The sequence below is a fragment of the Balaenoptera ricei genome, chromosome 15 (genome assembly GCF_028023285.1).
Source record: "Balaenoptera ricei isolate mBalRic1 chromosome 15, mBalRic1.hap2, whole genome shotgun sequence".
NCBI lineage: Eukaryota > Metazoa > Chordata > Mammalia > Artiodactyla > Balaenopteridae > Balaenoptera > Balaenoptera ricei.
Genome location: NC_082653.1, coordinates 30,057,284 through 30,085,248, shown reverse-complemented (window position 1 = coordinate 30,085,248; position 27,965 = coordinate 30,057,284). Strand labels below are relative to the sequence as shown.

The 27,965-nt window shown below is 50.1% G+C and overlaps 2 protein-coding genes across 10 annotated transcripts; one reads left to right on the top strand and one right to left on the bottom strand.

Annotated features, from left to right (window-relative positions):
- Window positions 1–186: 186 nt before the first annotated feature.
- VPS16 (VPS16 core subunit of CORVET and HOPS complexes) lies at window positions 187–22,556 on the bottom strand. 6 transcript variants are annotated; one of them, XM_059899023.1, is made up of 25 exons: window positions 22,338–22,556; window positions 7,306–7,368; window positions 6,675–6,763; window positions 6,318–6,415; window positions 6,102–6,230; window positions 5,877–6,021; window positions 5,637–5,752; window positions 5,414–5,536; window positions 5,228–5,283; window positions 4,785–4,874; window positions 4,594–4,688; window positions 4,366–4,442; window positions 3,778–3,909; window positions 3,556–3,683; window positions 3,390–3,425; window positions 3,088–3,196; window positions 2,790–2,924; window positions 2,586–2,694; window positions 2,398–2,495; window positions 2,207–2,314; window positions 1,808–1,885; window positions 1,542–1,711; window positions 1,364–1,460; window positions 590–693; window positions 187–474 (listed from the first exon to the last, which is right to left on the bottom strand). In XM_059899023.1, exons 1-25 carry the CDS (start codon window positions 22,388–22,390, stop codon window positions 330–332), a joined length of 2,583 nt encoding a protein of 860 aa, XP_059755006.1. In that variant the 5' UTR covers window positions 22,391–22,556; the 3' UTR covers window positions 187–329. The 6 variants fall into 6 exon arrangements, with proteins under 6 accessions (XP_059755006.1, XP_059755008.1, XP_059755007.1 ...); XM_059899025.1 differs by lacking the exon at window positions 3,778–3,909; XM_059899024.1 differs by lacking the exon at window positions 7,306–7,368 and having other exon boundaries at window positions 22,338–22,554.
- PCED1A (PC-esterase domain containing 1A) lies at window positions 22,475–27,586 on the top strand. Of its 4 annotated transcripts, none has more exons than XM_059899032.1 (8): window positions 22,475–22,676; window positions 23,249–23,393; window positions 23,923–24,002; window positions 24,111–24,349; window positions 24,444–24,594; window positions 24,712–24,958; window positions 26,584–26,853; window positions 27,200–27,586. In XM_059899032.1, the coding sequence occupies exons 2-8, from the start codon at window positions 23,270–23,272 to the stop codon at window positions 27,445–27,447; spliced, it is 1,359 nt and encodes a 452-aa protein (XP_059755015.1). In that variant the 5' UTR covers window positions 22,475–22,676; window positions 23,249–23,269; the 3' UTR covers window positions 27,448–27,586. The 4 variants fall into 4 exon arrangements, with proteins under 4 accessions (XP_059755015.1, XP_059755016.1, XP_059755013.1 ...); XM_059899033.1 differs by having other exon boundaries at window positions 22,475–22,936; window positions 24,264–24,349; XM_059899030.1 differs by having other exon boundaries at window positions 22,475–22,936.
- The last annotated feature ends 379 nt before the right edge of the window (window positions 27,587–27,965 follow it).

Below are 27,965 nucleotides of genomic sequence, written 5' to 3'. Positions count from 1 at the left end.
CATAATCTTCCTAGGGGCTGTGAGCTTGAGAGGACTTTCCTTGGTAACTGTGGAGAGGGGTCTGTAAATATCACTGGAGAAGCTCCCTCTCCAGTACCCCCACAATCAAACACATGGTTCTGCTGAGGTATCTGGAAGGTTCTGCCTCCAGCTTGCTTTTGCTTAGACTGGACTTGCATAGACAAGTGCTCTAAAATGTTTCGACTTTATTTACAACCAGAACCCTGGTTCTCATCCCAGCTCTTCGGGCTTTGCTCTGGGGGAAGAGCTAGATGAGCAATGACACTTCTGCCAGGCCCAGGGCTTGCGGAGATGAGCAGGTGGGTCCCTCACTTCTTCTGGGCTTGAGCCCGGGCCCGCTGAATCTTGTCAGCCGTGGCCCCATCTGTGGCTCCGGTGCAGTGGGACAATACGAGGCTCATCTCTGCCTCACTCCGGTGCTCGATGGCAACGTCTGCAGCCTGAGCCACGTCCCTGGGGTTTCAGCAGGAGGGGAGATGGTATTGCGCTGCCCAAGGGCACAAACCATGCCTCTCATCAGCCCACTGGCTCAGCCACCCAGCACCCTTAGGGCTCTCAGCAGACGCACCCAACGAGAAGCAAGGCCTTGACCTTCTGCTCGGGACCCACGCGGGAAGCATACTTTTTGGCTTCATATTTGTTGTGTTGCTTCATGCAGATTTCCACAAAGGGCTTAGGAGAGGGAGAGGGTGGAGAGGGAAGATAAGGCAGAGCCCTCCTGTTCTCTCTCTTATGAGCAAAGCCCAGTGGATTTATTATCCCAATGTATTTTATATACCCTTCAGTCTGTATAATGCCCCCCCATTCCCACCCAACATACACATACAACAGTTGTGATCTCAACATTCTTTGGGCAGAAACAACCTACCACAAAGATCTGTTAGAGCTTTGAGACCAATTATTTCCATGTGTCCACTCCACCATCCACTGCTACCCACTCACAGCAGGCACCTTCCTGCCCTCCCAGGGCCTGAGTTTTCTCTCATGGCTGCCCTTATCCCACCGACCCACCACACCTCTGAACCGCTTGCCACAGAAAACAAACCCCTCAACATCCTCCACTGCCTCGCATATGTGCCCTCCCTGTGCCCCTCCCCCCCAAACAGGACTTTCCTTCAGGCACGTGGTGTCCCTTGTGGCCCTCCTTGGGGAAAGCAGCTCATTCTCCCTCCCCACAACGTTTGCAGGCAGACTCAGGCCCATCCTCCCATGTGCCTGGCCCAGGAAGCTCCCACTAGCTCTGTGGGAGAGCTGAACAGAGGTGTGAACAGACTGTCTGAGCCTGGCCCTCTCCGCAGTACTACCTCACTGGAGGTGGGGTAGAGGAAGGGCCCCATCTCACCAGATAGCCGATGGGTGATTTCTTGCTCTTAGAAAACTTCTCTAACTCCTCCCAGTCTTCCAGATCTGCCAGGGCGGTCAGCTTCAGCCACCAGAGCCTGTGGGAAAGTTGGGCATGGAGGTGTTGCAGGAGGGGCAGGGGGTCCTGGGACCTATAGGCAGACCAGGCCCTCACCTACCTCTTGTCAGGGATGCGGAAGTCACGTGCCAGCTGCTCCGCGCGCTTGTTTTGGCCGCTGAGGATGAGGGTGGTGACCGTGTCGTGTAGAGACAGGTCTAAGAACCGGCCCCCCAGCTCATCTTCTAGGCGTCGCTGCAGCCGTAGGAGCCGCATTTGATCCTCTGTGGCCTGGGGACAGGGATAAGGCAGGACAGGGATGAGAGAGACAAGGAGGGAAGACCGGGAGGGGAGGAGAGGAGGTTGTTAGAGAAGAACGGGACAAACCTTGGCTGCAAACTCATTCTTGGCCTTGTAGAATGCGTCGGCTGCCGTCTGCAGAGCTGCAACTCGCCCCTCAATACGCTGCAAGGGCAAGAAGGGACACTTGAGTTCATAGCACAAAGGACCTCGGCCCTCCCACCCAGGCTACGGTTTTCTCCCCCATCCCTGTGCCCAGGGTTACCACTGCCAGCCTTGGCCGCTGGGCGCACGGCTCTGCTGTCCCTAATGGGAAGACCAGCTCCTCTGGGACCAATCCCCAGCCTGGCCTCATGTCTTCTCAAGCTCTCCCTCCACAGTGAGGACCAAATGGGGTATGTGCCGCATTCAAGGCCTAGACTCCTGGAGAAGGAGCCAGACCAACGGCCCAGCCCGTGGGCCCCACCCGCCCTGCGGCCCTCAGACCTCCTCTGCAGCGTAGCTGGCTCGGATGTGGAAGCTGCCCAGCTCCTGGTGGTTGTCATCCTGATTGTAAAGGTCCTTCAGCGTCTCTAGCTCTTGATGCTTACAGAACTGGGGCCACAGCAGGTGGGCAGTCAGCAAGGCCAACTCAAGGGCTCAGGAGGCTCCACCCCACGCTGCCCCCCTGCACACACCTGTCGGTACAAACTTAAGGCCATGGGCTGGTTCCGAAGAGTCATGAAAAAGTCTCCTCGGTTCAGCTCATTCTTCAGGTGCAGCAGCACCGTGAACACTATGGGACAATAAGGTGGGATGCGGGTCCAGCCCAGCCCCTTGCTCAGCCCAGGGTCCCCAGCCTTGTCCTCACCCAAACCCTGCTCACCCAGGTCAGTATCCCCACTCTCGATGGCCTTGCTTAGTGCCAGTTTGCTCCTCTTCATCTTTAGGAGAAGGGGAACCTGTTCCCCAGAGCGTGGCTCATATTCCAGCAGCTGTGGGGTAGGGAGGAAGGCACAGAGAGAAGGAGCTGGCCTGGGGACCTCTAACACCCACATCAGAGCATCCAGGGAGGGCTAGGCGCCCAAACCTTGATGGCCAGCTCCGTGCGGCCACAGCCATAGGCTCGTGCAGCAATGTCAGAGTAAGAGACACCAGGTGTGTCCCCCAGCTTCTGGTTAATGGCTCGAGCAACATCCTCGTCAGACACGTCCTTCTGTTGTACCTGCAGAGGGAAGGGGGTGTCACACAAACCTGGCTCTCACCCCTTAACCCCCACCCCCACTGCCTTGATCAGGACCCACCCTTTCAGCTCTACACTTATTTCCTACACCTCACCAGGGCCTGTAAGCCCCTAAATGCCCTTGAACTCTGTCCTATATCCTCACCTTGTAGCAGGCCCAGTGGGCCAGGATTCTGCTGACGCCCTGCACTTCAGGAAGCCGCAGGTACTCACATATCTGAATGGCCAGGGGGTAAAGCCTCCGCAACACAAGCCTGGCAGACAAGGGAGGTGAAGGGCACAAGGGATAAAGTGGGGTAGAAAGAGGGCAGAGTGGTCCCAGCCTATAACTCCAGCCTCCCAGATCCCAAGGAAATGAATCAGGAGCAGTGACCACAAGAGCACACCAGGGGCTGTAATGCCTCCCCACTTACAGCCCTCCTCCCAGCACCCTTGGGCTTGCTGTACCTGTCCAGCAGCACCTGGATGGTGAGCTGCTTGTATCTGTATTTTATTTGGTTAAGGATCCAGCCGGGAGATAAGTCCTATTTGCCCAGGACCTTCAGGAGGCATCTCCATCCCCTTGCCCTTCCACCCCTGGAAGTAAACACCCTGTCAGCACACTTGGGGATACTGGCTATAGGTGAGGGGAATCCCGATGTGATAGTCCCGAATGGCATTGAGTACACGAAGGTCCTGACACATGCGCACAAAGCTGTCGGGTGGAAATCTGTCCAGGAAACACTTTCCAAAGGAGGCCGCCTGAAAAGAGCCAGAGGGCAATAGAGAGCTTCCCTCTCGGCCAGCCCACCCCTGCGCAGCACCCCCTCCCTCCAGCCCTGCCATCCAGCCCAACCCTGAGCAGACTCTTCTGCATGTCTGGCCAGTGCTCATGTCCCGCTGCCTCGATGCACTGCTGCACGGCCTGGGGCAGCTGCCCCAGCTCCTGGATCTCCCGCAGGTACTCATCCGCCTTCTGGCTCTCTTTCTGGGGAGCGGGGAAGGTGCCAGGGACAGTGCGTCATGACCGAGAACACCTCCATGTCTGGCCCCCAACCCCTCTGGACTGTGGTTCAAATGGGCTTGTTTGGAAGGCTGCAGAGGCCGGACCCCAAATCCCCTCAGCCCACTCAGTCCTCCCCGCAAGGTGCCCACACACACCCCTGTATCAGCCCACAGTTGCCTGTGAGGGCCCTGAGACCTCTCAATAGAGCCCTGACTTGTGCCTAGACTGGGGGTTCCCTGCCCCTCCCTATCACCACACGGAGGACACCATGTCTCTTCGATTCACCTGAGCCAGCTCTCTCTAGCCCAGCCCAGCCCAATGTCCTGCCTGGACCCCTGTCTTGACAGGTAGCACTTGGCTGCAGGGGCATGGGCTGGGCCAATTAGGGGAAGGGGAAGGACAGCATCCTGGGGCCCAAGGAGAAGCCCAAGGCTTTACCTCATATTCCTTCTGGGCCTCCAACAGTAGCGCTCCAGGGGCCATTGAGGCAATTTTAAAGATCTCCTCGCTGGCCACTGGGAGGAAATTGATAAGTGGGAAAGGGGGTCAGGAAACCCTCAGCCCTACCTCAGTACCCTGATCCTACTCTGGGGCACTGGCCCAGGGCAGCTGTGGTGCCGAGGAGCCCCTGCCCCAGGTCACCCGGCGCTCTTATGAGGGCCTCACCTGGAACCTCGTGCAAGAACTCATGGGTACTGCAGGAGAAGATGCGGACCCCATCCAGCTCAGGCACCAGGTAGGAGTCCTCATCCAGCACGAACCTGAGCTTGGTCAAGGTTCCTAAGAGCACCCAGAGATGGGGAAGGGCAGGCGACCCTCCTTCCCCCTCCTCACCCCCAGCAGCCCTCCAAGGATACTGGATGCCCTCAGGTGCGTCGCCCACCACCATTAGCCGCCTCTCCCAGGCTACCACAACGGCCCTCTCCTTGCTGCGAGGACGGCTGCACCTGTGGACAGCACCACATACACACATACACACACAGGGACACACAGGATGCCTGGTCCACAGCCATGTCTCCCACATCGCTGCTTGTATCACTTTGCCTTGGGACAACCCTGCACAGGCTTACTGCCGCTTATCCCATTCCTGTGGCTGACCTGTCTGCTTCCCTCTCATCCTGTGCTGTCAACTCCCAGGGGTTTCTGAGGCCCACAGGGGACTGGCCCCTCAAATATGCACTGGCAGAGAAGACAAGATGCAAGCTCCACTTGGCTTGGTCAGTAGACAGGGTGAACCAACATGTCCCAGGAGACAAAGCTATGTCCACTTCTACCCCCAGGATAACACCCTCATCCTCACCAGACCATCTGCTTCGGGGGAGCCCGGATGTTGCAGTTGAACTCACACAGCTTCTCCTGAAAGGGTGCAGGGAATGTCATGGCCCTGTCTCAGCAGTCACCAGTCTGGTTCAAAAGCCCTTCCCCTACCCACAAGAGATCTTTCCTAGACAAGGCATGGTGCCCCTGTGCTGTCCCAGGATCACACCTTGAGAGATGCTGTCCCCATCCAGATGTACCCTGTGTCTGTGAAGAGCGCCAGGTGTCTGTAGGTGAAGGAGACAGCCATCTGCAGGAAGCTGCTCACTCCTGGAGCTAGGCCAGGTGGTATCTGCGGCAGGGCCAGGGAAGACACCAAAGATACTGACTTCTCAGAGCCTCCCACTGCCTCCCCCAGTCCCTCCAGTTCACTCCCACTCAAGGCCCCTCACCACTGCAGAGCAGGCTGCGTGATCCAGGAGGTAAAGATCAGGTCCTACAGCCAGAAGAATGTGTGCCACTCGGTCCTGGCACACTGTGGTCCAGCATGAGGGTGCACTCTGCAGACCTGCGGCCAGGGAAGAGGACAACCTCAGGCTGACCAGAGCCCACAGTTTCTGCCTCTGATGGTCCCATGGACTGCAGGCACATTTGTGGGCAGTGAATGCTGCCTCAGGGGTGTCAGAGCTCACCTGGCACCTCTGGCATCCGGCGGAGTTTGAGGTCGCCCACATTGGCACTGAGGGTGAAGCGGTGAGCCCCTGTGAGGATGGCCACCCCAGAACCAAACTCAGTATGGAAGATCCGGGCATCTAGAACCCGGTTCTGGAGCACCTCCTGGAGAGAGGGGCCGTGGGTTGAGGGAGCCACAGATTCCCAGACTCCATCCCTTTTCCCCAGCCCCCTGGGGCCCCTACATTGCCCATGCTGAAGTGTCTCCGGAAGTCACCATGAAGCCCATAAACCAGCACGACCCCGTCTTCCTGCACACAGAGCAGCTCCTCCTCAGCTGACCAGCCCAGGGACACCATGGGCCCACTCTTCCACTGCAGAGGAGAGGGAGGTTCCAGAAGCTGTCCTCGGGATGCAGAACCCTGTCCAGCCCCCAGCCGCAGGGCAGGCAGGGTGCTCACCAGCAGACTGGCCAGAGGCACACCAGAAGCCGAGTAGATCTCGAGAACTGGCCGTGCGCTGGCAGGCTTCTCCTTCCGCCCAGGGTTCCTCAGCAGCGCTGTGGTTTGAGAAGAAACCTTCTGTCCTAGCTGCCCAGGCCCACCCCATGCGAAGCAGGCCTTACGAGCTAGCTCCTTAGGCCCGCCCCACATGTGGCAGGCCTCCCGAGAACCAGAATTAAAAGCATCTCAGTAGGGTGGAGTGGGGGTGGGTAGCATATGCCAGTAAGAACCACCCAACAGCAAGGACCCCAGGAATCAAGGACCCTGAGTTCATCCCGCAGTCCCAGAGCATGCAGTGCCAGAGGGGCGACTTACCAATGGGGCCCCCATAGGGCGCGGCGGCCACCAGGCAGTCCCTCAGTTCCTCCTTCAGGTCCCAGTCCATGCTATACAGCTCATATTTCCTGCCCACACAGTGACAAACAGAGATTAGACTCGTCATGACCCTGCATCCAGATGGGCTGAGCCCCAGAGGAGCCCCTAATGCCTCCATCTGTTCCCCTGCAAGGGGCAGGGAGGAGTGATGACTAGAAACAGCTAGGCCAGCTGACCACATGCATGCTTAGGGATAGCAGGTGAGGGAGCAGAGGGTGTTTGGAGGGCAGGCTGTGTGGCCAATATCCAGGGCACAGAGTGAGGTGGGACTAGGGTGGGGTGGTTGGCTTGAGCCTGCATTAGCAGGAAATAAGACCCTCCAGGAGGGCCTCTCAGGATAGACAGCCTTTCTTCTATTTCTGGTTCTTAACACTGAATCTGGTTATGGGCTTTATACCCAGGGGTCCAGCTCAACGCCTGTTGCTAATGAACTCAGTTTTAGAGGTACTGAGTGAGCAGTGCCTGAAAGAAATCCAAGAGGAGCTCTTTAGTAAGCCTAGAGCTAGGGAGAGTCCTGGGTTGCAAATGCCAATATATGAATGCTTGACTCACAGGAGGTAACTGAACTTACAAACTGGCAAACTGGCACAAGATGACTGCAATCTGAGATATGCATGGATCACCAAGAGACGTGCTGCATGGGAAGACAGAGGAGGCTTGAGGCATGCCATCATTTGAAGGCTGGAGGTGGGGAAAAGGGGACAGAGAAGGAGTGGACACTACACCAGGATACCAAGAGAAGACAATGTTCAAGAAGGAGGGTGTTTCGGCTAGTATCATTTCAGGAAACTTCCCGTTAAAGATCAGGAAGATGTCCATCATTTCTTTCTATTGACATTCTTCTCGGCATTCTAGCCAAAATAATTTAAGAAAAAAAAAAACCCAGAGGTTTCCATTTTGAATAAGGAATGAGGTTGCTACTATTTATTTACAAATAACGAGATAGTCTACTTAGAATATCCAAAGCAGTCTATGGAACAATGAAAGAAAGAGCTCAGTAAGTGATCAACAAAAATCAATATATTTTTTTCTATACCAATTAGTTTTCTATACCATAGCAAGAACTAATAAGAAATATAACTTTTAAAAAGATCCTAATCTTGATAGCAATAAAACTATGATACCGAAGAATAAACCTAATAAACATTTTTTGCAAAATCAAATCAGTTTACTCAAGGATATAGAAGACACGAAGAAATATTCTAAAGGATCTATAAATGCACGAGAATTCCAATAAAAATCAGCCCAATTTTTTGGTGGGTAGGGAAGCACAAACTGATTCTACAGTTCATCTGGGGGGGGCAAAAAAGGTCATCTGAAAGAGAAAATACTGGATAATATTTAAGAACATTTGAAAACATGAAAACAGATATATATATCAGATATCGAATACACTTAAAAACTAAAGTTAAGGACTTCCCTAGTGGCACAGTGGTTAAGAATCCGCCTGCCAACGCAGGGGACACGGGTTCGATCCCTGGTTCGGGAAGATCCCACATGCCACGGAGTAACTAAGCCCACGCACCACAACTACTGAGCCTGCGCTCTAGAGCCTGCGAGCCACAACTACTGAGCCCGCGTGCCACAACTACCGAGCCCATGTGTCGCAACTACTGAGCCCGTGTGCCGCAACTACTGAAGCCCGCGTGCCTGGAGCCCATGCTCTGCAACAAGAGAAGCCACCGCAACAAAGAGTAGCCCCTGCTCGCCACAACTAGAGAAAGCCCGTGCGCAGCAATGAAGACCCAGTGCAGCCAAAAATAAATAAAATTAAAAAGAAAAAAAACTAAAGTTAATTAAAACTTGCTTTGGCACAGGAATAAGCAAACAGATCAATGGAAGAGAAGATAGTCCAGAAAAAGACCTGGGAATAGAGTATGTAATATAGATGGCATTTCAAACTGGTGCAAATTGATACTTGAAATGAGAAAATGGGCCATATGAGAAGTATCACAATAAATGCTATTTCATTACTTAATCTCTATATAATAAAATATTTTCCAGATAGAATTCAAGATTTAACTGTTTTAAAAAAAGTCATATCAGAACAAATCTTGCTTATTTTTACAATCTCAAAGTAGAAAAAAAATTCCTAAACATGATATAAAGCCTGGAAGTCACTAAGAAAAATAACAAGTGGGTCTAAATAAAAATTAAGAACTTCTGTGTACTTTTATATAAAAGGTGTAAAAACAATACATATTTATATTTGCTTCTATGTGAAAAAAGAAACTACAAAGTCTCTAAGAATCTAGTAACAGTGGTTACTTGCAGGTGAGGGGTGGAATCAGTTGAAGAGGAGCAGGGATGGGAATGAGACTGAGTTTTTAAACCACAGTAACAGCTATTTATGAAAAAATTAGCATTAAAAATTTTTTATACAGTAAATAAATCCACCAGAAACAAACTAGGAAGACAAACTATGAAAAGGGAAAAAAATGTAACACATGTGAGAAAGGAATACTGTTCTTAAAAATACAAAAAGCTCTAATTAGGGCTTCCTTGGTGGCGCAGTGGTAAAGAATCCGCCTGACAATGCAGGGGACACGGGTTTGAGCCCCGGTAGAGGAGGATCCCACATGCTGTGGAGCAACTAAGCCCATGCGCCACAACTACTGAGCCTGTGCTCTAGAGCCTGTGAGCCACAACTACTGAGCTCGCGTCCTACACTGAAGCCCACGCGCCTAGAGCCCGTGCTCCCCAACAAGAGAAGCCACCACAATGAGAAGCCCGCGCACCACGACGAAGAGTAGCCCCCACTCGCCCCAACTAGAGAAAGCCCACGCGCAGCAACGGAGACCCAGTGCAGCCAAAAATAAATAAATAAAAACAAAAATACTTTTTAAAAAAAGCTCTAATTACTTGTAAAAAAAATGAAAAGTAAAAGAAAAATGGTCAAGGGCTATATCATAACTATGTGAAAATATTTAAAAACAAAACATAAAAAACTTGAGAAAAATGTAAGCTAATATTTTCATAATGTGAACTATGGAAACGTCTTTCAGAGTAAGACACAAAACCCAGAAATTACAAAGGAAAAGACTGATAGACTTTATCACATAAAACTTAACATATGTATGTTAAACATTAATACATAAAAGTCAAGTGACTACTGTGAAAAAATCTGTAACATTTGTAACAAAGGGTTATCAGGGAGAACACATAAAGAGCTCCTTTACAGATCAGTAGAGACAAAATAGAAAAATAGTCAAAGGATATGAATAGACATACTTAACAACTAGGTAATTATGAATTTAAAAATTATTTTTATGTTTTGGCCATCTGAATGGCAAAAAATTAAGAGGTTAATAAATAACATGGAATATTGCTGAAGATGTGGAAAAATGAACATTTTCCTACATATTGGTGGGAGTGTAAAATGGTTCAACCCTTATGGAAGAGAATGAAGCACTTATGTATCCAATTTTTAAATGTGTATGCACTCTAACTTAGCAATTTCCTTCCAAGAGTCTAACCTATGAAACTACTTGCACAAGTACACAAAGGTATGAATTCACTGCAGCACTGTTTAAAATGGTTTCTAAAAATCCTGGAAAAATCTCCTTAAATGCCCATTAAAATGAGACTGGTTAAATAAACTACTTATGCCCATTTTGGGGAATATTATGTGCCTATTAACAAAGTGACTGGGTATGTTGACATGAAGTGGCCTCTAAGATATATTGTTAAGTAAAAAAAAAAGGCAAGCTGCAGTGCAGTATGAACCATATGAATCCACTTACACAATAAAAAACTGAGCACATATTTTTACAAGCATATTTACATATAATCATATGTATGTGTGTAAATACATAGAAGAACTCTCATAGGCCTCCACACTGAGCCAGCGTGGAGAAACAGTGGTTACCTGTGGTGAATGGGGGAGGGGAATAGGGAGACTGACAATTTGTAGGCTATATACTTCTGCATTATTTGAATTTTTCAACCCCATGTGCATTTCTTTTGACCTTTTGTTACTAAAATCCTTAGATGAAATCTGATGGGAAGATAGATATCCAAACAGACCTAGCATGCCAGTTATCAATTCACTGACAAACAGCTCCAAATTCACTCTTCCATATGTGTTTTGTGATAAGAGACAGTATTCTTTTAAGAATTTCTCCTTCACAGTGAGCCTGATGTTGAGCCTCCTCAGTAGAGGGCGCTGGAGGAACACTGCACGAGGAAGAGGCTTCTCCTGCTGCTTCCAGCAGGGCAGTCACCCAGCAGCCAGGGTGTGAGGACATCTGGTGGTGCTCTGACCAGCCATACAGCAACCTCCAAGGCTTGCCCAGACTGGCTCCCTGGACAGACACGGCATTCCAGGCCTCCTGCCTACACCAGGCCCTACTCCCTCTGCATGCCAAGATGCCTGGCCACTGGCTGCCCTGCCTGTAGCCTTGAGTGTTTCCACTGACCCCCTCTGCACAACCATGCACCCAATCACTGGCTGTGGCTTGCCTTACAGACACTAAGTGCTCCAGGCTGCCGGCATCAGCTCCCCAACTCCCTCTGCACGCCCACACCACTGACCCCTAGTTGCAGCTCACCTGTGCCCCCTACCCGCTGAACCCCAGAGGGTTGCTTCTTGCTGGCCAAGCAACTGTGGACCAGCTCTGGCCCCGGGAAACCAGTAAACTTCACTGCCATCCGGTGGGCTGCAACTGTATTTTCTCTGAGGCCTGAAATGAACCCCAGCCTGGGGAAGGTCCCTCCTTCCAAGTTTGTCATTTCTTGAGTACTCTCCCTCAGCCCTAGGCTACCATATAAAAATTTCTCACATCTTATAGTTACTCTTTATGACAGCTTAATAATTCCTTACATTTATTAAACTGGCCCGGTTTACATCTCCTGACTGGACCCAGACTAATTGGTGCAGGGAGTGGCCCCAGGAGACAGACCCGTAAAGACTGGATTTGAGGACTGGTTTGGCCGTGTGCTTGGGCTTGGGTGCAGTGCCGTGTTCCCAGACAATGCAAAACGGATGCTAGTAACCCACTGCGTGCAGCAGCATCACAATTAACCAAACCTGTAGTTCAGTGTAGTGAAATGCCAAGTCAAACACATGCTTGACTGTATGGCAATAACGATGATTATAAAGGCTGTGGTGTGGATGGGTTATTTTGAGGGCACTTGAACATTTACAAAGAGAAAATGACAAGGTTAGGTCCATTAACTTTCAGCTGCAGTCATGGTCTGAGAAGCAGAAAGCTTCTGTAACAGCCTAACAGAATCTTTTATTTCTTGTAGTCACACAGCTGCTACTGCTGAAAATCAAAGACAGAGTTTAATTGTACGGGTTGTTAAACAATGACAGTTAAATTCTCTAGCACATGTGAAAGTTAGGGCACTAATTAGAAAAGAAACGAATCCTGAAACTTGGAAGGGAGATAACTGGTTAGACCCAGATGAAACTGACAATCTTGAGCCCCCAAGTCATTCTGAGTCTTCCTCACCAGTGGAAGTAGCTTGCCCTCCTGTGTCCGAGGAGACTCGCCTTCCTCTACTTGAAAACCCTGTTATGCTCTCACTTGAGGTAGATGTCTTGGGAGCCTCCCTCTCCAAGGCTGACCTGGCTAACATTACTGCTGAGTGGTTAATCGGCCAAGAGCAGAGACCAGTACATGGCCCCAATATGGCACCATTCCCAGGGGGAGCAGTCCGCAAGTCGATTACACTGGACCTCTTCCATCATGGAGGGGGCAAAGATTTGTCCTCACTGGAATACATATTCTGGATGTGGATTTGTCTTCTTTACCTGTAATGCCTTTGCTAGCACCTACCATCGTGGACTTACAGGATGTCTCATGTACCATGGGACTTCCTTGGTGGTCCAGTGGGTAAGACTCCATGCTCCCAGTGCAGGGGGCCCAGGTTCGATCCCTGGTCGGGGAACTAGATTCCGTGTGCATGCCACAACTAAGAATCCTCATAATGCAACTAAGAGCCCACATGCTGCAACTAAAACGCAGCACAAGCAAAATAAATAAATAAATAAATAAATAAACAGAATGTCTCATCTACCGTTGCAGCATTCTGCAAAGCCTTGCAACTAATCAAGGACTTCACTGCACAGCAAAGCAAGTGCAGCAGTGGGCTCAGGTCCATGGAATCAACTAGTCTTACCTTATATCCCATTACCCAGAAGTGGCTGGTCTAAATGTACTGACGACTCAGTTAAAGCACCAATTGGGAGACAGTATCCTAAAAGTATGGGGCCCTGTCTTACAGGATGCAAGCTTATGCTTTGCATCAGAGACCATTACATGGTATTATCTCCTCCACAGTCAGAATACGGGGGACCTGGAATCAAGGGGTGGAAGTGGGAGTGACTCCTCTCACTATTACACCTAATGACTCTCATTAAAATATTGCTTCCAGTTTCACTAACTTTGAGACCTATTGGTTTGGAGAACTTAGTCTCCAAGGGGAGAATGTTTCCACCAGGGGACACAACAATGGATTCACTGAATTAGAAGACAAGAGTGCTACCTTGGGGACTTCCCTGATGGCACAGTGGTTAAGAATCCGCCTGCCAATGCAGGGGACACGGGTTCGAGCTCTGGTCCGGGAAGATCCCACATGCCGTGGAGCAATTAAGCCCGTGTGCCGCAACTACTGAGACTGAGTGCCACAACTACTAAAGCCCACGCGCCTAGAGCCCGTGCTCCGCAACAAGAGAAGCCACCACAATGAGAAGCCCGCGCACTGCAACGAAGAGTAGCCCCCACTCGCCGCAACTAGAGAAAGCCCACGCACAGCAACGAAGAACCAACACAGCCAAAAAATAAATAAATAAATAAATGTATATATATAAAAAAAAGAGTGCTACCTTGCCATTTGGGGCTCCTTATGCCACTGAAACAACAGGCAAGAAAATGGGGTTAATTTACTGGCTGAAGTGATTATCCTGATGGCCAAGGGGAAATGAAGCTGCTGCTATACAATGGAGGCAAGGAGGACTATGTCTGAAACCCAGGGGATCCTCTGGGGCACCTCTTAGTACTTCCGTGTCTAACAAAAAAGGTTAATGAAAAACCTCAGCAACCAAAAAAAGCAGAATGACTGAGGATTGGGTCACTTCACTATGTAAAGAGCAGAGCAGTGAAGGTTCTGGCTGAGAGCAAGGGAAATATAGGATGGGCAGTTGAAAAAGGAAGCCATAGATATTAACTATGATCTTGTGACCAGTTACAGAAATGAAGACTATAGCCACTTTATGTATTTTCTCTGTGCTTGTCGTATGCATGCGTTTATATATGTATACCAGCCATTATCTTCTCTCCTTCCCATTTTTATTTTATACACAAATTATTAGAGGTTAACTTTAAAATTCAATTTTTAGGTAACAGAATATTCAGTGGGACTGTAATTCAATTTGAAGAGTAACTAATGTAGCGATTGACACAATGACTGTTAAGACTGTATGTCTTCTCACTTTGGGAAAAAGAAGTTTACTTGTAAGAAGGATGGTATCTTGTTAAGCAGAAATGTAGAGTTGTTTTGTTGTTGTGAGGGAGTTGAAGTGTAGAGGGCACTTGTGGAAGCTGATCAGCCAAAGAATGGACTGTGCCAGTTATCAAATTATTGCCTCCCAGCTCCAAATTCATCCTTCAATACATGCTCCGCAGAGAGCTAGATGTTAAGCTTTCTCAGTAGAGGGCCCTGTAGTTAAGGGATATTGTAGGAGGAGGGGGGTCTCTGGCTGTTTCCAACAGCTGCAAGGTCGGTCAGCAGTGTGGGTATGAGGACATCTGGTGATACTCTGCCCCAACCATGCGCCCAGAACACACAATCCCTTGGTGACCTCACAGCCTTGGCCTGGACTGGCATCCACCTTCCCGTGGTTCTCTCCACAAGACACCGCATGCTCCAGGTCTCCTGCTCATACGGGTGCTCCCTGTGCAAGTCCACGAACCTGGCCACCAGCTATGGCTCACCTGTGCCCTATCTGTGCCCAGGAGGGCTGCTTCCTGCTTGTCCAGTGACTGTGCACCAGCTCTGGCCCAGGTAAACCAGCAACTCCCCCACCAACCAGTGGGCTGCAACTATACCTTCCCCAGCGAGGTAGGAACCCCGGCTTGGGGAGGGCATCCCCCCCTCCAACTTGTCCTTCCTTTCTCCTCAGTCCTAGGAAAGGACAGTTTTATTTTATCTTATAGTTACTTCGTTATCACAGTTTAATAGTTCTTTATACTAAACTTCCCCTATTTAATCACTGTATGGTTTGTCTCCTAATTAGAATCATAGTGATATTAACTGTGTCACATTCCACAGACCACTTGCTTGTCACAAGGGGGAAAATGGGTGAGAATGTGGCCATCAGCCTCCAAACACCTGTCAATCTCAACTTCCCTCGTAGCAGACAACCCGATACAATGATGCCTCCAGATGAACACCACACACACATCACCTACAAGGTGTTTCTGCCAAAAATGTCAACCTAAATCTGATCAAGCCTTTAGATCTAACACACAGTTTCAGGAAATACAGGCTATGATAGAGAAAAAAGTTCAAAGGCACCACAAGGAAGCAAGGGGACAAATCCAGAAAGCGACTAGGTCTCTAAAACAAGTCAATGTCATGAAAACAAAGGGTAGGGATGAGAGTAGGATGATAATGTTCAAGTTTACAAGAGACTTAATTAAGAGAGATAAGCAGGGAATTCCCTGGTGGTCCAGTGGTTAGGACCCAGCACTTTCACTGCAGGGGCCCAGGTTCAATCCCTGGTCAGGGAACTAAGATCCCCACAAGCCACGCAGTGCGGGGGTGGGGGGTGGGGTAAGCAAATGACTAATTCTTATTTGGGTCTCAATTTGAACAAACCAGTTATAAAAAGGCATTTTGAAGACAACTGGAGAAGTCTGAAGAAGGACTGGTTGTTAGATGATATTAAATGTTCATTTTGTTTGGTGTGAAATAGCACTATATTTTATAGGAAACTGTCTTTTTTTTTCAAAGTAATACACATTTAAGGTGTGACTATAATTTACTTTAAAATATAGCAGAAAATGTATTTGATTGAAAAGATGTCTGGAGATTGTTTTTAAATGGTCCCAAAAAGTGTGTGTGTGTTGAGGGATGGGGGGTGGGTAGATGAAAAGTGAATGGCAAAGTGCTGACACTTGTTGAAGCTGGGTGATGAGCACATGGATGTCCACTACACTACTTTTAGAACATTTATGTATATTTGAACTTTTTCTTAAATTTTTTTAAACTTACAAGTAGTTGAAGCAAATGTATTACAACACGATAACAATTTTTAAGCCTAAACAATGGCTATGGGTATTCATTCTATTATTCCTACTCTGTTGTACATTTAAAATCTTTCACTGTAAAAAGTTAAATACAAATTCCACGAAAAAAGGGAGGTCACCTCTATCCAATGCCCCAGGCAATCAAGCTCAAATGAGGCCTGAGCTGTGCCCAGTGCAGTAACAGGATGTCACTGAGAAGAGGGTGGTCAGACCATAGTGAGTGATCGGTGGGAAGAGAGAAAATGGAAGCAAGTATAGGTGGCAGTTTTCAGACCTTTGGTGAGGTGAGGAGGAGGGACTTGTTTATTTTTTGAATAGGGAAGTTTATTTTTTGTTAGGATGGGGAGATTTGAATATAGAGGTTGAGGTCTGAAAGGGAGCCCTTGGGGGTAAGGATCGTGGAAAACAATGTAGAGGTCTTCAAATTTTCCTGTAGCAAAGAAACACCTAGCTGCTTGTTAAAATACAGATCAAATTCCCAGGACCCAACCCAGAGATAATGGAGTAGATCTGGCCTAGGAAGCTGCATGCAGCCAGCATCTCGGGTGACCTTGATGCAGGGGGTCCCGCGCAACAACCGCTGGAGAAACCTGTGGTGGCAGGAGGGTGGACGGACAGCGCATGGTTTCTGAGAAGGCAGGGAGACGGGGCACACCTCCTCGGCAGGCTGGCAACACAACAGGCAGATTTTGTCAGGGGAACCCTACACTCTTCTAGGCAATGATTTCCAGCTCTCTGGGAAGCACAAGGTGAAGTCAGCGATTGGCAGGAGGGACCCAAGGAGGCTTCGGCTGCAGTCCAGGAGGTTAGCATCGACACAGACTGGGGTGGGAAAGAAGCGTACGGGTACAGGAGTAAGGGTCAGGGAGCCAAGAGCAGCAAAGCGTCGGCCACCTCCTCAAGGCTTCAAGGTAAAGAAGGCTTCTCAGGGACAGTGAGGTGACTCAAGCTATGCCTCGAGGTTGGCCTGGGGCGTGGATGGACAGACTGAGAGCAGCATCTCAGAAAAGTCTAGAGGTGAGGACTTTGTGACGCTAGGCCGTATCTTCAGTGAGGAAGGTCAGCTACATGTTTCTCCTCTACCTGCAGGTCCTGGAAGTGGAACTTTCCAGAGCAGCAGTAAATGGACCCTGGGTCTAATACCAGAAAATCACTAAATCTAGCAGGTATGGTAGTCTCAATTCCAGCCCCCTCCGGGAAACAGTGACAAAATCCCTGCTGCAGTGCAGCTGAACTGCTGGAAAAGCACGGTCCACTGCAGTAAGAGAAGAGCTTGTGTGAAAATAGATGATCTCCAGCCTGTCCAGGCTGAGCTATCAGACCACTGCGGAGGAAGAAGTGCATCAGGTCTAGCCTTGGGGAATAATCCATCAGTTCCAAAATCCCCAGGCCCTGAAGAGAGACCACAATCACCCCCGAAATCCCTTGACTCCAGCCTGCCTTAAAAATAAATACTACTAAAGTATCCTTGTGCTGGAAATGTAAAATGGTGCAGCTGCCATGGAAAACAGTAGGATAATTCCTCAAAATATTAAACACAGAATTACCATATGATCCGGAAATTCCACTTCTGGGTGAAAACAGGGTCTCGAAGAGATATTCGTACACCATTGTTTATAGCAGCATTATTCACAATAGCCACGAGGTGGAAGTAACCCAAGTGTCCATTGACAGATGAATGCATAAATAAAATGTGGTATATACATACAATAGAATATTATTCAGCCTTAAAAGGGAAGGTAATTCTGATACATTCTACAACATGGATGAACCTTGAGGACAGTATGCTAAATGAAATAAGCCAGTCACAAGAAAGCAAATAGTGTATGATTTCACTTGTATGAGCTACCTAGAGTAGTCAAATTCATAAAGACAGAAAGTAGAATGGTAGTTGCCAGGGCTGGGGGAAGGGGAGAATGAGGAGTTATCATTTAATGGGTATAGAGATTCAATTTTGCAAGATGAAAAAGTTCTGGAGATTGATTGCACAATGTGAATATACTTAACACTCTTGGATTGTACTTTATAATGAAAATTTTATTTTCTTATTTTATTTACTTTATAAAGTAAATTTTATATTATGTGTATTTAACCACAGTTTTTTTTAATGTTCATGTTTATATGTGCAAAACAGACAAACGAACAAAGCCATAAAACCTACTAAAATAGTCATCCTCTCTTCTACGAAGAGTTCCACAAGTACGAAATATATCTTCAGTCTCCTTTCCTTCACCATAAAGGATGTTTCTAAAGTACCTGAGGGCTTCCCTGGTGGCGCAGTGGTTGGGAGTCTGCCTGCCAATGCAGGGGACACGGGTTCGAGCCCCGGTCTGGGAGGATCTCACATGCCGCGGAGCAACTAAGCCCGTGCACTGCAGCTGCTGAGCCTGCGCTCTGGAGCCTGCGAGCCACAACTACTGAAGCCCCCGCGCCTAGAGCTGGTGCTCTGCAACAAGAGAAGCCACCGCAATGGGAAGCCCGCACACTGCAGCGAAGAGTGGCCCCCACTCGCCACAGCTAGAGAGGGCCCGTGTGCAGCAACAAACACCCAACGCAACCAAAAATAAAAATAAATACATAAATACATAAATGAATAAAAATAAATTTGTAAAAAAATAAAAAATAAAGTACCTGAAACACTGTGTTCAAAACCAAGCTCACCCTTTTCCCCACCATACTCACTCTTCCTTTCTCATTATGTCAAGCCAAAAACCCAAGTCATCCTTGATTTGTTGCTCTTCCTCCTCCCTACCAAATGCAACTCATCACAATGTCCTTCAATTTTACCCCCTTAATATCTCTCCAACTGGTCCCCTTCTCTCCATCTCCAGGGCTCACCACCATTAACTTCTCCTTGGTCTATTCCACCAGCCTCCTAACCAGTCTCCATTCTTGCTTGCCCCTTCCAACTTGTCCCCCCATTGCCTCCAGGAGGAACTTAAAACACACACACACACACACACACACACACACACACACACTACAAATCCAATCACATCAATCCTTTCATTTAGGCTTCCCACTGGTCTTCAAATAAAGTGGTCTCTTATCCTGTCCCCTTGTCTGTGGCACTCCAGCCACATTGGCTCTCTCTATTTAGGTCACTGAGAGTGTCCCTGTCTCTCTCGCTTCAGGACCTTTGTATATGCTCTTCTTGGATCCCATTCCCTGCACCTAGGTCTACTCATCTTCTGGATGGGGTATTGTTTCCTTCAGAAAGTCTTCTTTTCCTCTGACTTACCAATCTGTTATATGCTTTCTGAGGACCCTACACTCTCCTTTACCTCACTGCTTATGATCAAACAAATACAGAGTCATTAGTGGTTATCAACTGTCTCCCTACTGGCTATAAGTTCTGAGGGCAGAAAGGGTCCATGTCTTTTTATTGGCCCAATATACATTCAGCCTGGCAAAGGGTTGGGCAAAATTATTTAATGGTATTACCCCAAACTGGGTTTTTAGAATAAAAATGGTTAAAATTCTGGAGCCTCGTAAGAACTAATCACCATTACCTCTCCTTGCCCTCCCAAATTAGTGATTTTTCCAGAACACTACTTCCAATGCAAAAGAATCCCATCCTGTAGATAGGACTTGAAATGTCCGCCACCTGTTTATCATTCATTCACTTATTTGAACATGTATTCAGTCCTGGCATAAGGTTATGCACAAATACAAATAAAACTTAGTATCTGCACCTAAAATATTTTCTACTCTGGTAGAGAAATTAAAACACTTATTTTATTTTCCTACTTAAAAACAAAAACCCTATGCTTTAACACAGGTTCTAGAAGACTGGGCTCAAATCCTGGCTCCACTATCTGTGTAACCCGGTCACCTAACTTCTCTGTGCCTTAGTTTCCTCATCAGTAAGATGGGGTTAAAATAATGATACCTACCTCATGGGGCTGTGAGACTTAGACAATTTAATACACATAAAGTACTTAGCATGGTGTCTAGTACATAGAAAGGCTCAACACCCATTACCAAGAGTAACACATCGTCTGCAGCAAGGCTTATACCTCTACTCCTTTCTGGCGGTACAGCACAGGTAAGGGTTAGGCTAGCCACGCAGACCATGTCTATGGCATGTACTCAACATTTACACTCATTTAAAACTTTATTGGGGGACTTCCCTGGTGGCCCAGTGGTTAAGAATCCACCTGCCAATGCAGGAGACACGGGTTCGAGCCCTGGTCCGGGAATATCCCACATGCTGCGGAGCAACTAAGCCCGTGTGCCACAACTACTGAGCCTGCACTCTAGAGCCCACGCACCTAGAGCCTGTGCTCCACAACAAGAGAAGCCACTGCAGTGAGAAGCCCACGCACCGCAAAGAAGAGTAGCCCCCGCTCGCCGCAACTAAAGAAAATCCACGCACAGCAACGAAGACCCAACGCAGCAAAAAAAAAAAAAAAAAAAAAAAGATAGTAAAACTTTATTGGTGTATAAACAAAGCTAAGACTTCATATGATAAACAGGAGTTCTACGGCAATGACGTCACCATTTTCAGTACTCTATTTAATAAGCTTGCGTAGGCAACATATATTTTCAAAAGTAATACAGTTTAATTTTTTATTGATTGATTGATTGATTGCCATGTTGGGTCTTCGTTGCTGCGCGCGGGCTTTTCTCTAGTTGCAGCGAGCGGGGGCCAGTCCTCACTGCGGTGCGCAGGCCTCTCATTGCAGTGGCCTCTCCCACTGCAGAGCACGGGCTGCAGGCATGCGGGCTTCAGTAGTTGTGGCGCATGGGCCTAGTTGCTCCGCAGCATGTGGGATCTTCCCAGACCAGGGCTCGAACCCGTGTCCCTTGCATTGGCAGGCAGATTCTTAACCACTGTGCCACCAGGGAAGCCCCAAGTTAATATTTTTAAAAGTATATGCTGTGTTGTAAACACTAAATTACATGCTACCTATGTCAACTGACAACCCTTCTCCACAAAAAGTTTAAATCACTGTTATTTCCTACCGCTTCCCTGATTTTTAACTAAATTTTTGCAATTTTTTTCACATTGTACAGGCACATTTATAAGAATCAGAAATAAACAACAAATGCAACAGATCGCTAAAAATTGCATCAAGGCATTTGTCCACCTCAGAAGTGTTAAGGGCTGACATTCTGTGTATTAAAGATTACATTGAAAAGTTTTAACATGTGAATAACAATGGTATATAGTTTCACTAGCATGAACAGTTGTCTTCTATTGAAATAAGACCCCAACGCGATGCCTTTGTGATCTTTAGTTGCAATCAATAAAGTATTTTTTTTAACTTTATTAGGCAACCACTACATAGCAGGCACTGTTCTAAATATGCACTGGAGATAAAGAGATGCAAGAAATGCTCTCAGCCCTCAAGGAATTTGGTTTAGCAGAAGAAACCTATACAAACATTGCCCTATTGTGCCATACAAAACAGACCTTAGCACTGGGTCTTGTGAGACCCAAAGGAAAGTCAGCTGAAAGTCAAGTCTATTGGGATTAGATCAGGGAAGGTTTCAGAAAGAACCCTTAAACTAAGTCCTGAAGGATAAGTAAGAATTCTCCAGTGAAGTAAAGGGGGAAATGGCAGTGTTCACAGAAGGAACTGTAGGCTGGTGCAAACATAGCGAGCCCTGAAACGTCATGATGTGTTGGGATCCTGTTCTGTGCAACTGGAACACAGATTTGGGTAGGAGTTGAAGAAGAAATTGAAGTCGAAGAAACAAATAAGGCCGGTTTATAGACATAACACGAGAAGGAGTTTGTACTTTGTTTTTCAAAGAAGGGAAGCCATTGAAAAAAATCCTAATTAGGGTAATGACGTGATCAGTCTACACTTTAGAAAGATTAGTGGTTTAGGACTCCACGGCTCCCATGAGAGGGCTGCCCCTAACAGGGGGTCGTCACTCGCGCTACTTCTGGATTTAGCGGCGATTCGCCCCCTTCTCCCAGCCTTGGTCAGCACTGTTATCCCACCCGCTGTGCAAGCCGGCCCCCGCAGGAGCACCCCTGGTCTGACTTCAGCAGCACTTCCCGGCAGGAGACCGAGCACTCACTGTCACCCGTGGGTGGCCACCCTCAACATGATCTGAGCATCCTTCCAGAGGCTGACAGCCCTGGGCTTCAGTTGGGCTGTGCCGCTACTTGTGTGACCACTACGGTTGCCTCAGTTTCCTTCTCCGGAGAAGGGGAAGGCCCGGCCCTAGGTGGCTGTATGTTAAGTGGTAGACGCCGCGGGAGAGCCGGCGACGGGCGGACCCCAGCGCCGTAGAGACCGCGACGCGCGCCTCCGGCTCCGCTCAGAGACTCGAGCCGGCGGGCGAGCGGGATAAGCTAGAACGTGGGAGGCAGGGCGGGGTGGCTCACCGGTAAAAGGCAGAGTCCCCAAGCGGGTTCCAGTTCGCGGTGTAGCAGTCCATGGCTGGTGCAGGCGGCAGCCGGCCAGCGCCGAGGGGACACCCACCTAGCGCGGGCTCCAGGAAGGCACTTCCGCTTCCGCCCGTCCGGGTCACGTGGCGAGGCCGCGGCTACGGCCGTCACCGCTGTGGGCGGCTGCACTTGGCCGCCGCCGCGCCCCCTCCCACGCCCGGGTGGGCCCAGCCCTGGCTCCTGCTCCCCACGGCGGCCACCCCTGCTGCCTTCCTGTCCCCTCGGGCGTTGGGGGGGTCGGGCAGAGTCGGACATGGGTGACCGGAAGTGGGAGTTGTGAGTGTCGCAGCCCGGGGCGGGGAGGGCCCAGGCGCTGTCGGGCCTCCGCGACTCACGCATGGAGAGTGCTGGGCGTCGGGCTGCGCACCGACCGCTAACCGGGACGCACGGGCTCTGCAGGGCAGAGGCTGTGCTGAAGCGACCGGCCTCTTCGGGCGCGGGAACATGAGGCCAGGCCCGGAGCCCGCTGCGGGCGTGGCGCGCGGTGTGCGGGCCTGCCCGGGTCGCGGGTGAACGGCGCGGAGCCCCGGGACTCGGTAATTGGCGCGAGCGAGCGCGCGCATGCGCGGGGCGGCGGCGGCGGGCACGTGGCGGGGCGCAGGGCTGCACCGCGCGGGAAACGCTTCGGTGTCCTGGAGCCCCGCGGGCCTGGCGACCTCCTGCCTCCTGTGCCAAGTGTAATGGAGACCGGCGCCACCATGGGCCCCACTCTGCTGCCGCCACCTGGTCCCTGTAGACCAGAGCAGCCCGGAGGGCGCCGCCGCGGGTCTCGTTTATTCCGTGTGGGTCCTGGAGCCAACCTGTCCTGAGTCCCCGCCCTCGCGCGGCTTAGTGGCCTCTCCCTGCAGCCCGTCGTTGTTGGCGGCGGCATGGTCTTCTGTCTGGGGAACGAGGAGCTGCACCGCCCGCTGGGAAGCACCATGGTCCATTTCCAGGCCTCTGAAGTCCAGCAGCTGCTACACAACAAGTTCGTGGTCATCTTGGGGGACTCAAGTGAGTGCCCTTCTAGAATCACACTTCCCGGTCCCACACCTGCAGCCTGTTTTCCGCATCTGGACCCTTTGTCTCCATCTCAAGTCTCCTTCCTGATCCCTAGTCTGTTCCAGTCCAGTAGGTTTTCTCTTTTGATTTCCTTAACGCCTTCCACAGGTGTCCTGACAGATGTAGCCTGTCAAGCTTTTCACCCCATCCTTGCTCAGCATTTTTCTTCCTGACGGTCCCCCACAATGTCCCTCATGGAAGCGGTGGATTGTGCTGTCTGTCTCTTGGGTGACTTGGCTGACTTATTTCTGCCAGGTGATCTTGGGTCACTATATACTGAGCTGAGGAGTGGTGTACAGCTAGAAGGAACAGAGGTAGTGCCAGGACTTTTTAACCTCACCTTTTCTTCTGCTTCTAAGTCAACACTCTACAAAGGTGGTGTTGGGCAACCCCAGCCCTGGGAAGATGGGAGGCCTGGATTTGGAAGGAGCTGGGGTGGAGTGCGGCCTGCCTCAGCCGCAGGATCTCTGTCTCCCTGCAGTCCAGCGGGCTGTGTACAAAGACCTGGTGCTTCTGCTCCAGAAAGACTCACTGCTCACAGCCGCCCAGCTGAAAGCCAAGGTGAGGGAAGCTTGGCGGCCATGCCAGTGGTGGGTGGGCACAGACTCTGGCCTGGTAGGGTCCTCCTCCCTGGCATGGGTCTGACCAGCTGGGTGGGGGGGTGGGCAGGGGGAGCTGAGCTTTGAACAGGACCAGCTGGTGGCTGGGGGTCAGCTGGGTGAGCTGCACAACGGGACACAGTACCGGGAGGTCCGCCAGTTCTGCTCGGGTTCTGGCCACCACCTTGTACGCTTCTACTTCCTCACCCGCGTTTACTCCGAGTACCTCGAGGGAGTCCTGGAGGAGCTGACATATGGGCCTGCCCCGGACCTGGTGATCATCAACTCTTGCCTCTGGGATCTCTCCAGGTTGGGGCGGGGGCAGAGGGAAACCGGGGGTGGAGGTATGGCTCAGAGGCCACCCACCCCTGTGCTCTTGCCCACCCTTTGTGCTACCCAACAGGTATGGCCGCTGCTCGATGGAGAGCTACCGAGAGAACCTGGAGCGGGTGTTCATGCGCATGGACCAGGTGTTGCCAGACTCCTGCCTGCTGGTGTGGAACATGGCAATGCCCCTAGGAGAGCGTGTCACTGGGGGTTTCCTTCTGCCTGAGGCAAGTGACCAGAGCCCCTTAGGATAGAGGACGGGGCAGCTGACTGGTAGATAGGGGACCCTCCCTCCCGAACCTGCTTCATTCTGTGGCTCTTAGATGCTGCACTTTCTCACTCAGCTCCAGCCCCTGGCGGGCTCTCTGCGGCGGGATGTGGTTGAAGGGAACTTCTACAGCGCTACGCTGGCTGGGGACCACTGCTTCGATGTCTTGGACCTCCACTTTCATTTCCGGCATGCAGTACAGCACCGTCACCGGGACGGTGTCCACTGGGACCAGCATGCTCACCGCCACCTCTCACACTTGCTTCTGACCCATGTGGCTGATGCCTGGGGTGTGGAGCTGCCGAAGCGTGACTATCCCCATGGTGAGCCCTACCACAAGTGGGGACGGTAGTGATGCAAAGAGGGCCCTCAGAGCATAGGGCTCATAAACGACAGGACAGAGATCCTCAAGGGGAGTAGAGGCCCCTTGAAGGACTGTTGTGGATCCTGAGTGCTCCTTCCTTCCCCTGGGTTTCTGTATGGTCTAGCCGTGTGGTCACCTATGTGTATGTGAATGAGCATTGAGCACATAAGGCAGCATGTCAGAGACCCTTATGCTACAGATAAACGGGAAAGGAATGGGAATACTTTTAGATAGAAGTAGATGTGGGGGGTGGAAAGGCAGAAACAGAGGAAAGGTAATCCAGGCAGTGTGGCAGAAACAACGAAGCCCCTTGGCTGGTGCTGTCAGCCCCTCAGTTCCTGCCTGCTTATAAAGGGAACATCGTGGGTGGTTCCATATCTGCTTCTGCCCTGGATCGTGTCCTCCAAGGCTAATGTTCCTGCCTCACTTGTTGACAACTCATCCCTTTAAGCCACTTGTCTAGGACAGTTGCTGTGTACATAGTACCTACAGGATAGTGTTTATTGAATTGGAGACACAAGTCATGTTAGAAGGCTGTAGTAGCATTAAAGGATGTGAGGGCACAGAGAGGTCAAGAATGTCACTTTTAGCCTGGAGTTGGAGCATCAGGGAAGTGAATTAGGACCTTGATTATATAATGGTCCAATTTCTTTGTTTTTTTAGGTGAGAACTAAATCTCATCTAAATCAGTTGGAGAACTGATCCCCAACAAAGGAAGGGTTGCTCTAAAGCTTGTAAGGCTAGTTTGTCGTGGCTCAGGTCTTCTGAATCCAGTTTGGAGCCACAGAAATAGGAACGTCAAAGGGAAGAGTTGGGTGGGAGGATGAGTTGGTGAGTTTGGTTAGGGCAGATCTCTTTGAGGTACTATGAAGATGTTGAGTAGATTTGGAGTCAGTGGTGCCCAGCAGGGAGATGGCAGCTGAGGGCATGAATGTGAACAGCGACGGAAAGAGCAAAACAATAGCCATGTTTTGGAGTTGGAAGGGAAGAGGGGCTGATGGAGGAAACAAAAGGAGACAAGGGTAGAGTCACTTTGAGGGAGGACAGAGGCTACTGGCCACGTGACTCGTCAGGAAGCGAGGAAGTGGTTACATTTCGTAGGATAAATGTTGAGGGAGTAGAGTAGGGTTAAAAGAGGTAGTGAGCAGTTGATGAGAGAATGGCACCTGGGCATCCCACTCTTTGTGGGAGGAAATATGAAAGGAACAGGGGCCTACTGGGAGAAGGAGGTGACAGGATCTTTGTTTTTAAGAGAGAAGGTTTACTAAGCTTATTTATTGGTCTGTGGCGAGGAGCTGGGAGAGGAAAAAGCTAAAGATACAGGAGCTGGGCAACAGAGGGAGGAGACTGGAGGGGAGCATGAGGTCAGAACAAAGGCAAATCCACTGACTATTGAGACAGGCAGGGAAGAAAGAGCACAGCTTGGGCTTGGCCTGAAATGAGAGGGGATGAGGAAACCTGGGTAGGAAGCAGAGGGTGCTGTGTTCTCCAAGAGGAGAGAGTAGAGGTTTAGAAGTATGGACAGCCGGAGTTCAGGGCAGCCTGGCTCCCCGGGCCTACCTAAAACAACCATCCCATTCCTAGACCCGTGGATTGAGGACTGGCCAGAGCCGGATCATCTCTTCCAGGGGAGCCAGGGGCAGCCCCCAGACTTCGGGGAGCAGCTGGCCTTGCCCCCACCCTCTCCCTTACCCCTTCCCATGCATTTTCCCTACCCTCTTCCTCAGCCCTCCCCACCTCCTCTGTTTCCACCCCTGCCCCAGGATCCCCCTTTTTTCCCAGGCCAGCCCTTCCCACCCCATGAATTCTTCAATTTTAATCCAACAGAAGACTGCTCGATGCCACCCCACTTAGGTAGGTGCCTCTACAACCTCCCAGCACACCTTTTCCAGCATCCCCTTGAACGTCCCCCATCCTAGCCTCCTGTGTCCAGGTGGGCTGAGAGGAGTTGGGTAGCCCTTGTGCCCCCCAGGCTTGGGTTCAGTCACAGCTGAGTCTGGAACAGCATCTGTAGACTCATTAATTAGCTCATTGATTGTCACAATTTCCTGACTTGGAAATAGGGGAAGTAGTATTGCCATTTTGCAAATGGGGATTGAAGCCCAGAGAAACTCACCCTGGAGGACCAGAACTGCCTGAAGGCAGAGCTGGGCTCACCCTGGCCAGAAGCCCACTCTGATAATGGCTGGTTCTTTTGTAGGATGTAGCCCCGGAGTGAACTTTGTGCCTGGCCCCCTGCCTCCTCCAGTCCCCAGCCCTATCCCCCATGGTCAGCACCGGGGCCTGGCCGTCCACCGGGGGATGCCACGCTGTATTCACACCAGCCCCTACCACGTGCCGAGGACAGGGGCACCCTGCAGGCAGCGTCCCAGACACTCAGACAGGCTGATCCATACATACAAACTGGACAGATGGCCTCCTGCCCATTCGGGGACGTGGCCTGGGTAGAGTGGATCTTATGCTGGGGCTGAATGTGCCAGTGGCCCTGCAGTGCCTGCTTGCCACCCCAGGTGCTGGGCCAGGGTATCTTGCTATGCCTGGCATTGTTGTTGTCCATTGCTGTCACCAATAAAGGCATGGAAGAACAGAGTAGCATCTTTTTGTGTAAGGGAGTAGGTTTCCCAACCATGATCTTAAAAGCTGGAGAGGCTGCCTCTGGGCTCTCTGCAACCTTGGACCTTTTAACCCACACTGCTTAGAAATCATTGAATGCATCCTTCCTACTGTCGCACACACTTGTTTACACCCTTACCAGAACACACATGTACTTAACAAAGACCCTGGAGGGGTTCTCTGTTGTCAGCAGCTCTTTGGGATTGGGAAATATCAAGGGCTGAGTTGAAATTGTCAGTATTTTATATGCAGTTTGGAATCTGGCTAGATCTCACCTATACCAGTCTCACACATTCATGTGTATGTTCAACATTCATCTACTCCTGGAGATATAAGACACATACCTTGCACAA